Source organism: Passer montanus, unplaced genomic scaffold (assembly GCF_014805655.1).
Source record: "Passer montanus isolate IOZ18808 unplaced genomic scaffold, ASM1480565v1 scaffold14, whole genome shotgun sequence".
Taxonomy (NCBI): domain Eukaryota; kingdom Metazoa; phylum Chordata; class Aves; order Passeriformes; family Passeridae; genus Passer; species Passer montanus.
The window spans coordinates 12,535,603-12,548,000 of record NW_024360941.1 but is presented as its reverse complement, the minus strand read 5'-3'; the positions used below and the strand labels follow the sequence as shown (position 1 = coordinate 12,548,000).

The 12,398-nt window shown below is 36.6% G+C and overlaps 1 protein-coding gene across 2 annotated transcripts in view; it reads left to right on the top strand.

The window, feature by feature from the left end:
• Positions 1-11,974, top strand: part of CFAP97 (cilia and flagella associated protein 97) — a 28,744-nt gene extending 16,770 nt beyond the window's left edge. For both annotated transcript variants that reach the window (XM_039700154.1, XM_039700155.1), the window contains exons 4-6: positions 1,019-1,281; positions 9,262-9,412; positions 10,067-11,974. In XM_039700154.1, the coding sequence (XP_039556088.1) occupies positions 1,019-1,281; positions 9,262-9,412; positions 10,067-10,194 (542 nt within the window). In that variant the 3' untranslated portion in view covers positions 10,195-11,974. The remainder of the gene's footprint in view (positions 1-1,018; positions 1,282-9,261; positions 9,413-10,066) is intronic.
• The last annotated feature ends 424 nt before the right edge of the window (positions 11,975-12,398 follow it).

Below are 12,398 nucleotides of genomic sequence, written 5' to 3'. Positions count from 1 at the left end.
TTTCATTTCACTTTGAAGTAAGGAAATTCTCTTCATTCTTTGAGTTTTCTTCACTGTTAGGCTGCCTCAGACATCTCTTGCCAACAGATTGCTAATGCAGACGTGTTTGCTGAGGAAATATTACTGCCTGCCTGGGTTTGTGTGTTTTTATTTCTTTCTGCTTTGGATGCTTGTTTTGCTTGTGTGGGACTTCTAGGGAGAAAAGAGTGAGAGATGTCTTCTGAAGGCACTGTGATATTGGAGGTGTGGGGAATGGCACAAGTAAGGCTTTTTTCTCTGTGTCTCATCTCCAAAAATCTGTCTAATCTAAGGAGGTACTGCCATTCCTGTACCACAGATAATGCAGTGGTTTGATGGGGTAACCTTGACAGCAAAACTCTTACCCAGCAGTTGCCAGAAGATCTGCTGCACAGCTTTAGAAAGCAGAGGCTCAGAAATAGGTCAACAGCAAAGCTCCAGTGGAACTGTAATAAATATAGCTGGCTCTGGCTGAGAGTGAACTTTTCCAGTTATCTTGCAATTGTGCACATCAGGTTGCTGTGTATTTTTTAGTGTGCATTCTTTGTCTTGAAACCTTATTACCATGATTTGATTGTTGTTTACTTTCTATTTTAAATTTCCATGCCCCAGTAATTCTTCTTTTGTTATATGTGTTCACTCATTTCTCTCCATCCATTAAATTTACTTTTCATCATTCCTTTTGCATTTCCTCCCCTAACATGATGGAAATTGCTTTTAGGAGTTAAGTATCAACAAAATCACTTCAGGAAGTGCATTTTGTGCGTCTGAGTCGGGCTTCCCCAGTGTAAGTTTTCTGTCTCAAACATTGTTTCTATTCTGCACCTTAGCTGAGATGGATACTTCAGATAAACTTGGGAACAAAGTTTAAATTACTATGTGCAAACATCTAAATACTAATTTATTTTTTTATGCTTGGTTCTAGTTTATGTTTAGTGCTGGGTTCCTCAAGCTGTGTTTTCTCATCTGCTTGTTTATTTCACCTTTTGCTATTTTAAAGCTTTCTTACAGTTGGATAAAAAAGAACAAAAACTGACCATTGATCAGCCATCTAAAGGAATAAGGAAAAATTACTCTTTCACAAATGAGGAAGTAAGACAGATTGATCGGGAAAACCAGAGGTTGCTAAAAGAGCTGTCCAGACAGTCTGCAAGGCCAAGGAGAAGCAGCACGCTGAAGAAGGTGTCTGTACCACCACCTAGATTGTACCACAGTGCCCTCAACAGGCAAAAAGAGCAGCAAAGGATTGAAAGAGAAAATCTGGTAAGTTTTCTGTATGGATGTGGATCAGTAAATTGAGATGGACTATCTCTTGTCAGATGAGCTGTTGCTAAATTCTTAGAAGATTGATGAGGCAGCACATGGACATTTACTGCAGTAAGTTTCCAATAAATTTCCATTACTGTGCTGTTGGCATAATTGTTCCTATGGGTAAGTTTCTTGGATTTTTGGGAGTGAGGTGAGAGTAATGATGGGGTTTTTTTCAGGTGGAAGTAGATTTTAGTTTGTATGCATTTGCTCTACTTTGGTATTGTTTAATTTAGGGGGAATGACTGTTACTGTTAACACACTCAAAACACTGGATAGCAGTCTGCCTGTTCAGTCTGCTTCATCATGACTACTAGTTTCTCAAAAACAGGCTTGCATAAAATAAAACAGCATCAAGCTTATTATATTTGAAATACAGAGGATACAAAGTCAATGTCAGTTCTGTTTTTTGTCTCATAGCTATCTCTGTCTTTGAATATTTGTTGCACTCTGATTGCCACAGTGTAGTGGCAATTACAATGGCTTCTTTACTGAAAAACAAAAATTCAGACACATTTGTAGGGATATTGCCAGAGTTCTCAAATAATACAAGTAAAACTGGTTTGAATAAGATCATTTTTAGTAATTGAATTATAATACATACATGTAATAACATTTTAGTATCTCCTATGTATTTATCAATGTGTTTGAGAAAATGTGTACTGAAAGTAATTTTATCTCCTATGTATTTATCAATGTGTTTGAAAACGGCATACACTTATAGTTAAAATAATTGGAAAATGTGTACTGGAAGTAATTAGTTACTTTTTACCTTCTGTGTAAAATTTCCTTTTCTATACACATAGAGATACACATTCAACATGGAGAAAGTCTGATTGCCCTATTTGGGAAAAGCTGTTAGGTTTTCATTCTTCCAGCTTTCAGACATCTGGATTGTTAAAACTTTGAAAATTAGGAAACTTTCTTCCCAGCTCCACTAGACTGCAGTTCACATTATACTTTAAAGTCTGAAAGAATTTAGCACAAGATATTGTTATAGATGTGTGATACTTGTCATTGGCTGGAGAATAAATGTGTTTAGGTTGGTAGGAGGGTGTTGATGGTGTTTATTTCAAATGTTGAAAACAGGTCTTGCTCTACCATGTGAACCTTGTTAATATGTTCTTAGGGGGTGGGCAGCAAGTGCTGTGCCACAGTGCCTCAGGATATAACAGTTATATGCTGTACTGCATAACAATTGATTACAGTAAATGAATGTGTAGGATATTTTAAAATGCACTTCTTTTTACTCAAAGCCACAACCCCGTTCTCTTATCATATATTGCAATGTTGGTTCAAGACTGTCTTGCCTTTGCAAGTTTTGGATCAAAAACGCAGCAGACCTAAACACAGTCATTTTGCATATTGCTGCTTTTGTACACGTGAGAGATGAATGGTGGTTGCCTGAAGTTCAAGAATTAGTATTGTTCATTTACTTACTCATTTATGGTTTAGTTGTTGTTGTCAGCAATATGAATGGACATGTTTTGCATGAGAATTAATGTTAGGACATTGTGTTAGTTTAGACTATAAAAGCATTTGGTTTATTCTTTTCCCCAAACTCAGGATAATATATTCTGTTCTTCTTTTTGGATTAGTGATTCATCAGTGCAGCTCTTCTGTTTTGTTTAACTTTGCTATCATTTTTTAGAAATTTTTTTATGTTTTTATTCTGTTTGGAGTGTATGAACCCCTAGAGCATCACAGTTTTAACATACTGAGTTTTGTAGCACTTCCTTTTGAGATTACAGTTGTGACATACTCTGAGCCTGTAAATGAAATAGCAGGCCTAGTCTGCTCATTGATGTTGGTGGTTTTTTTTCTTTATATAGATAAAAGTATGTGCTTTATGAACCTGTTTTCTCCTGGTCAGCAGCTTTCCTCTCCTTCATAAGTTTAAAGAGATCGAATTCTGTGGAACTTTTTCAATCTTTCTTGTCTTAGTTCTTGGCAATCTTTTTTATACAAGGCCTGAGGGTACTGCATAGAGGGTATGGTGTTTGATACACCTTTGTGAAATGTTTGTTGGAGAAGAATGCAGGGTTTTGGAAATAATTCAATAATAGAAATCTACAGCAGTAGTCTCTGCAGGGGGTTAAAGAGTTTTGATGCAGAGATTTTTTTTTTGGTGGTTTTGGCACAGCTTTTATAATTTCTTGTTTGAGGTTAACTGTGTCTATGGAAAATGTTCATTTGTTCCACCAGAACATTCTTGGAGTAATGCCTGTACCTACTGTTATCAGAAAGATTGATTTCTCTTGCAGGCATTTAGTATCAGAGATGAAGCAGGAAAGTAAGTCAAATTTTACGAAATTAGAGAGGAATCTGCGTGGTTTTGTGCTCCCTAGCTTTGTGAAAGGGTGCCAAGAGATACAGGAAATATATGTCGTTCCCAGGCTGTGTTAGAAGGAGCAATGGCAGAATAGAAAGATCCATTGCTCTGATGAACAGTAGTTTTAAAGTACTGATTAGCAATTTATTGAAAAAGCACAATTAGCAAAACAGATGACTGCTAAAATTAATGCCAGAATTTTGTAATTGCTGCTTTTGACCATGCTTTCATGAATAGAACCCACTTCTCCTTGCTTTTCAGAGCTAGCAAGATCAGAGTGTGTCTCTTGCCAATAGAGGATGCTGTTGATTCAGAAAACATACTAACTACTCTTGTGTTTGAAAATAATTTCAATCCCTCTTCTTCAGTGGGAAGGAACTTAAGTGTAACACTGATGTGTTACTTTGTTCCCATGTCTGCATATATGTGTGTCTATTTGTATTGATACAGTAATCATTTTCACCAGTATAAATAAGATACTGAACTTAATAGACTATGTGCCATTGAAGCTTTTAATGGTTTATTGTTGGTTAGTGTTTGGGGTCCTTGAAATACTGATTTGCAGTAATCATGTAATTCTTTGGTAATTTCATCAGAACTTAGAAGACATATCTCTCTGTTTTCTGGTGGGCTTTTCATCATTTTTATTAATTCTGACTAGGATTTAGTTACTAGATGACCTCAGTGAGCTAAGCTGATATGTTCAGTCAAGTTCCTAGGGAACAATGACCTTTTGATTTCACATTGGAATTTTGCTGCAAGATCTCAGCAGCTCTGGTAGAGGCAGTTCTCAAACCTTAGCTCAGGAGGGATAAGGTTTTTGTTACATATTTGGTCTTTCCCTGCATTCCTGCATATTCTTCCTGTACCTTGTGCTGTTATGGCTCACTGCACATAAGACTCCATATTCTTCATTCCCTCACATCTTATTCCCACAAAATATACCCTAAGCCCTAATAGATCCAGCTCTGATTCTAGTATAATGACCCTTCCACACAAATTAAAAAAAAAAAATCACTTACTGTTTTTCTCTGCAAGGGCTCTCTCTTTTCACTTACTGGGTTTCCTGAGTCCTCTGTGCTGCAGATTTATTATTCCTTCTGGCCACCACTTGTTGCAGTCAGTGGCCTCTACCAGCACAAGGGTTCTTCAGGGAGACTTTCCCTTCTCGTGCAGTCAGAGCTGGCTTTGTCCTGCTGGAAGTCCTGAATCTCCTTTAGAAATGCATTTATTGTAGTGCCACAAATGAATGTGTAGTTATTTGTCTCCATTTGATTTAAAGGTGCGGATGTGCTGTCATAGTTGGGTGGGGAGTAAAAGGCAAGGGAGGGACAGTGCTTTTGGCCATCCCTCTACCTAGCTGACACCATGTACAAAGAATATTCCTTTGATTCTATGCTGCACCATGCCTGCCCTGCCACCTGTGTCATGCTGTAACATGTAACAAGGGAAATAACTTCTTAGCGTGGAAAGAAGTAGGAAGAGGGCCACTGGTTCATCAGGGTTGTACCTGAGCATATTGTACTTGCCTCCCTAGAAGTATTCCATACTGCTTTTTTTCTGCCTTCCCTTTTTCCTGTCCCCAAGGACTATCCGCAGAGTTAGAGAGCATCACCAGGTCTTCACAGGACACTTCACACTTATATGGTTGTGGAAAGAATACCAAATTTGTTCAGTCTCACTGATCTCAGTCTGGAGGAGAAATCTGTACAGAATGCAGTTGTGAAAGACAATGTAGTCTCATGTGTGATCTTAGGAACTCAGAAATAATCATGCTGCATTGATGACTCCTCAGAAACTCAAGCACACAGAATTTTATATGATATTTTCACTTACAGAGTTCAAAGGTGTATGCCAAGCCAAAAGACAAAATGCTGATAGTTCCTGAGACTACAAAATGCAAAGCCAAATGGTTTCCATGGCCTTGTCATAATGGGAAGCTGTCAGAATGTGGGATTGGCACACAGATGTGCATGGCTAAAATATTCTAGAGTACAGTACAAATATAGTATAATTCTGTGATGATAGTATTTAGGCTATAGGCCCTTCGTGGTCAGATCTTTATGGTCTTCAGATTCCTGACCCAGACTTGAGATTTCCATAGTGCTGCTATGGTAATTGTAATAAAGACTGACTAATTGGCATGCTAAAGGAAAATTTTGAACATTTTGCAAAGTGCTTAATTTTGTGGGATTTTCTTTTCTGTACTCTTAACCTACTTTCCTTGTGGTGTTGCCAGCCACACCTAAACTTAAAGCTGTTCAGTTAAGAGACTTTTCTGTAAATTGAGCACCTCTAAGAGTTTTCTGACTAAAGAGATAAGAATTTGTCAGGTTAGAGCTAGTTAATGCAACTGGAAATTAAAGAACATTACAAATACTTGTATTGATAAGAACAGAAAGCTGTCCTTGAAACAGCTATAGGGAGAAACAGCAGTTATCTGTTTCCCCCTATAGTCTGCAAAGGGACAGTGTGATCACTAACATCAGTGACATTAGAGGAGGCATAATATAAATAAATTTGAACAGCTGTCAAGGCACACTGGTCAGCTGATTAGGATTCACAGGAGGTGAAACTGAAGCCTTCATACTTCTAAAAAGCAAAATAAACCAAGGAAAAATAAAAATTTTAACCTTCCCTCTGAACTCAGTTGGAGTGTTACATTTTCAGTGGGTTTTTTCCTTCCTTTTTCAACATAGCTGCAGAAGAGTCTGTACTAATTATGATTGGGGTTTTTTTTCTTTTTCTGACAGAGCTTTAGAATTACCTTCAGTGCTCTCCTGATGTCTCCAAAATTGAATTAGCAGATTTTCTTTTGACTCACTGTATAGCAGCAGTTTTTTGATTGTGTTGGGTTTCTTTGTTCTCAAATAGTTGGCATTTCTGACATTTCCATCATTTGACAATATGTATTTTAGTATCTTTATAGATGCTAATCTATGTCCAGATGCCTAGATTTATAAAGGATTATCCTATTCCTATTCTACTTTTACTGTAAACTCAGTATTAAAATAAAAGATGGGGGAAATGTAAGCCAGGGAAGTCTTTTTCCAAGATGAGAGGTCATCAGTGATACAATACTGTATATGTTTTGAGCTTGAATTGAGAGGTCTGAGCACCTACAATGTAATTTAGAGCAACTAATAACATTCCTGCTGTTAGTGTCTGTTCCTCTTTTTTTTTTTTTTTTTTTGTTCCTTAAAATTGGATTTGGAACATATATTTGGTTCAAAACACCAGAGTTATGTTCTGTAATCTGATTCTTTGATTGTTGAGATCAATGATGAAATTTCTATTTACTTCAGTGATGCAGGATTAAGGCTCCAGAGATTTGGTACTTCAGGAGAACAAGTGTCAGCTTTCTTCAGTTCATGTCTCAAAAGGAGAACATAAAGAATTAGTAAATTTTTACATATGGCTGAAAAACAATATTTGCTCAAAGTACTTATACTATTGTACCAGCTAGTTCTCAGATAAGGACCTCGAGACTGTAGGGTTGGTAATAAAACCATAAGAATCAGACTAGTTCCAGGTTACAGATTTAGTGGGTCAGGGCTGTCATTTCACTGTGCCGATGCGTTCATTTCTCCGTGCAGCAGGGCCCTTTTCCAAACGGCAAAATTCACGACTGAAAATAGCATGGAAGGTAATGTGCCCTTGGTACAATCCACAGCAGAAGGCAAGGGAACCACAGGAGCTCTTTTCTCATTCTCTAGAAAACTTCCCTTCAGACACTGCTGCACCACAGTATCTGCTTTTTCTGTAGCTCATTTTTTTTCCCTTCATTAATGGCAACTCAGTACTTTTCAAAATACAGGCATAAAAGCAGACAATTTTATTTAAACTAGAATTAAGTAGGCATATATATATATATATATAAAAGCCAGTGTATTCAGAATCAAGCTTGAAATTACTGCAGTGTTAAGGCATGCAAATTCTGTGAAGCTCTTACAACTGAGTGCAGACTTGAAACATGCTCGTCTCTCGCAGGAAAGTCACTTGTGCAATTTACCTGATCTATTTGTGATGGAACTGAATGTATTGAGAGCTTCCATTTTTAATATTGAAGGTAAAATAAGTGATCTCTACAAGTCTAAACATATATAGTTGTATGAGGAGATGTGGATGAAGTTGTGAGAAAAATGTTGGCTATAACATTTAGAGACAAGTCTACCATTTCATGTTCTGTAACTGGCTTTAGTGAAGAGCTATTTTTAGCTGAAGTCCTTCCTTTGACTTTTGCTTACTTAGGTATTCCTGCTTACCATGAACTGGCTGGCACTTGATGCAAGCACTTGTGACATGTTACATCTGAGCCAAAGTCACTTGTCCTTTCTCTCTTGTGCACTCTGTGCAGGTTTCCAGTGCCCATGCATTAACTACCAAGAGTTTGTAGATTCCTATTATAGTTAGCCAATGACAACTGACATCCTGTGAATACTATACTATTTCCTCAGTCACTTCTTGAAATTTTTTTTCCTTATTAAAAACAAATCAGTACAATCAGTACACATATAAGTGTGCAGTTTAATGGTGATACAGTTTCTTGACTGTACAAGTATATATCTAGACAATGCATCTTATAAAGAGAGTTATCTTTAGTACTTTGGAGACTTAGTGTAAGCACAGTTTACATTCTCTCGTTGATAGGATGCAATAAGAGGATGCTTGTCACAACCTGGACCACCAAAGGTTGTGTCATTGCCTAATGTTTGCAAGCCATCAAATGAATTGAAATTAGTTAAAAGAGGAAATAAATAAATCTATGTGAGGCAACCACTAAAGATGCAGTATATTAAAAATGTGAAGATGTTAATTGGAAGTTGCATGTAGCTGGGTATTTCCCAATTTGTCCTTTTATCAGGTCCTTTTTTAGATTATTGAAATGTCTTAATAAGTTCTGTTTCAAGTAGAAATAATTACTCAGAATAGGAAATTGTGTCTTTAAAATGCTGTGTAAGTAGTTATTCCAATACATCACTTGCCACATGATTTCCAGGGCTAATTTCAACAAGAGAAAATGATGTCTGTATCGATAATTTCAAATAGAATCTCTTAAAATTAGATTATGGCTAAAATGAAGTCTCCTAGATGTTTGTGCTTTCCTTTTGAAATTAGTTTCACAGAACTGGGGTCAGTAATCCTGTCTGGGCTTCATATAGAGCAACATAAAATGGTCTGTTTGCAAAGCAAAGATTTTTAAAAAAACCCCAAACTTCTAATTCTTCTAGAAATTTAGAAGGGAGGAGTAACCAAAGGTAGGATTAGAATAGTGGAGCCCATTTCTTCACTACCTTTGCTGAAAGTCACTAAACAGATGCATTGTTTCAAATCACCATAAAGCACAGAGAACTGTGAGGTACTAAAGATGTACTCAGTGTAGGACTGATGACGTGCAAGGGATAGTTACCATTTGTGTCACAACACTGTGAAAAGAGCTGAATAGCAGAGTGGCCCATGATGGTCACCAGTGGAGGAGTTCCTGTTGTGTACTGCTAAAAATTTTGGGGCTTTTTGCAGTTCAAATGAAAGTCAATTTGTGACTGTTTTACAGCATCTTGTTCATTCTTTCTTTCTTGATGACATTTTTCTTCAATGTTAAGGCTTTCCTGAAAAGACTGGAAGCAGTGAAACCAACAGCTGGTATGAAGCGTTCTGAACAACTGAGGGACTATCACCGCCAGATGAGCTACCTGACTTCTTCACCTTCTCTAAGGAGGGCTAGATCTCCTTTCAGCCAGCTTAGTCCTCCAAGTAAGTACTTTGGAGTTGCAGATTATTGCATTTCTTTGCAATATCTTTTTATAATTCAGAATTGTAAAGCACTCACTTGTTAAGAATAGCAGATATGTTCTTGGTCATCTTTAGATTGATTGTTTATCAAATGGAAGTTGTCAGAATTATTTTTCTAGTCACCAGAAGTGATTACTATATGCATTGCTTTGTTGCCATCCTAAATTTCTAATAAATGATCTTGTCAGTCATCTTTTCCAAGAAGAAAAAATCCCTGTAGTAGTGTTTTTCATTTTGCCAGTACTCTTTATTGAAGGAAGAAGAAAGGAAAAACAAACCAACCAAAAACCTGAAAATAACATCAATGAATGTTCAAATTCTCATTCAGAAAATTTATATCTATTGATAGTAGCCCTGTTTTTCTCAGAAATTCACTGTGTAAGATTGCAGGTAGACAATGTGTCTCTATAGAACCATATGTTTCAGATTTAAGAACCTAAGGCTTGAATTTTTTCCTGATCATTTGTAAACAACTCCTCATCAACTCTTTTGCAGTTGTATTCAATACTGTGTTTTGGTTTGGTTTATTTGGTTTATTCTGAGAGCTGGGGTAATGAGTGTTGCAGTAATAACCCAGCATAAGCATTCTCCCTTTGTGTGTTTGTGTGTTAACAGGAGGAACTTCAAGATCATCCACTGTACAAAGTGCACTGAGCCAGAGAAACGAAAAGCCCATGTCTGATTCAGCCAGTGGGGCATTACAGAGACCTAAATCTACTAATGTTTGTGCTGCTTGGTTATAAGTGTGTTCTTTCCTTGTGTACTGAGATGATACTCAAACTTCTATTTTTAGTGCTTTTGTAAATTCTATGTGCAAAAATATTTTCTGCATTGTTCAGTGATTAAAATGCATTGCATTTAGAGTAATTGCTTATAAAATGGTCTTAAAATGGTATAAAACACTTCTGTCAGTGTTTTCCATGACAGAAAGAACTTATGAAAGAGAAGGAGGTATCTAAATGGACACATTACATAGAAATTTAACTATTAGTCTCAGATCATAAGTGGAATTTGTATCCATAACATGGAAGGACAGAATTGCTGTATTAGAGGTGCAAAATGTAAATACATTTTTAAAAATATTAATACTTTAAAATAATGCATTACACTTATAAGCATATGCTTAATTTCTGAGTTGTCCTTGCTTTACATCCTGGCTTTATGTAACAGCCTTCTGAATTTTGTGGGTCATGGTCTTGTGACTGAAAGAATCTTTAACAGCAGTGTGACGAGGTGAAAAGCAGATTGTGTATTCCTCCACAGTGAGCTAGAATACTGAGGTGCAGAAGATGATGTTTTGCCACTGTTAAATGTTCAGCACCTGGAGTGTGTTTTGTGTGCAAGGCTGCATCTCTTCCAGATCAAAAGAATTTTGGAAGTTGTACTGGACTTTGGAAGATGTACTGGGATCTTTATGTAGGAAAGAAACATCTGATACTGTCTGAACAACAGTAAAGACTGAAGTAAAAAGCAGTTTCAGATTTAGTGTAAACAAGTAAGTTCTGGTTACTTCTCAAACTAGAGAATACTATTAAGTAAGCGAAATAGTTCATGGCCTTGCTTTGCACATGTGTGCTCTTCTCAGTGCAGAGGTGTAAACTTGAGCTGCAGGAAACATCTTGAACATTGATTTTGAGTGACTACCAGCCAGGATTTAGGGAGAAAAAAAGACAATAGAAAACGAAGTGTTGTTACTTTTCTTGACCTGTTTTAAATGTCTTGTTCATATCTAATATTTGTAGTAATGTCAGATAAGCTCCAATAGCAACATCCATTTACGAGAGGAGTAAAATTTAATGGTAATGGTAATCACAATAGTAGGTGGTGTGGTTTATTTCTATACATAAAGGCAGACTTTCAGTGAGCTTGTTTTGTATGACTGTAGCCTTATAAAGAGCACACATTGTGATGCCACTATCTGTGGATATTGCTGAAACTTTGCTTGCTTCCCCAGCTTCTTCCCAGGAAGGAAATCGCTATATTATGGATAAAGAAAAAAGCTGTATTTGGTAATGCTGGGTCTTTGACATGAAAAGTGTATTATTCTTTGCTAGTGCTTGCATGAGGGCTTAGGCTTTCAGGTATTCTGCATTGTAACACACTTTTTACTCGGTCCTTGTCATAGTTTGGCAGAGCTTCTTCACTTGGTGACCTGCAGATCAAATTTAGCTATTTGACGATACTTGGAACTTTTAACTTTAAGCAGCATTGTGGCAAACAGATTTGTATTGCAATTACTATTCATGGTTAAGAACTGTTAACAATTTCTTTGTATAGTGCTGCTGTATTTATTTCTATTATTGTGCTAATGAAAATTATTCTCTATTTAAAGGTTTTTGTCCTTGAATGTGAATATCAGAGTAACAGTTTAAATACTTCTGAATGTTCATATTATAATTTTTTTCTGTGAAGAAACTCACAGAATGGATTACTTTTAATTGCTTCATCTTATTTAACTTTGGTATGAAAGAGTGTCAATTTTCTATGTCATTTGTAAATCATAAGAAATAAAATATTTAACATGAATTGTCGTTGCAGTGGCTTCTTGCTGATTTTTATAATTGATATTAAGGTGCAAAGAATGTTGAATAGCTCAGTACCTAGAAAAACATAGAAAAATGCAGATTTTCCATTGTTCAAGTGTTAGATGTAAGAGAATGATGGCTTTCTCATTGGTTTTAGTTTGCGTATGAGCAGCTCTTGCAAAGGTATAAAAGTAGTATCAATTGGCTGTGACAAAGGGAGTTCAAGTAGCAGTTGCAGACCATCTACGAAGTCTTCTAACTTCCAGCCTCTCAGAGCTGATGGCTGCATTTTAGGTTACAATTTCAGCAACTGTTATGCTGAGTGCCGCTGACTCAGGGCAGAGCTGCTTTCAGAAGAATGATTAATTCCTTGACAGTTTTGAATTCTGACCACAGGTATCTTTATGGAGAATACTGCCTGC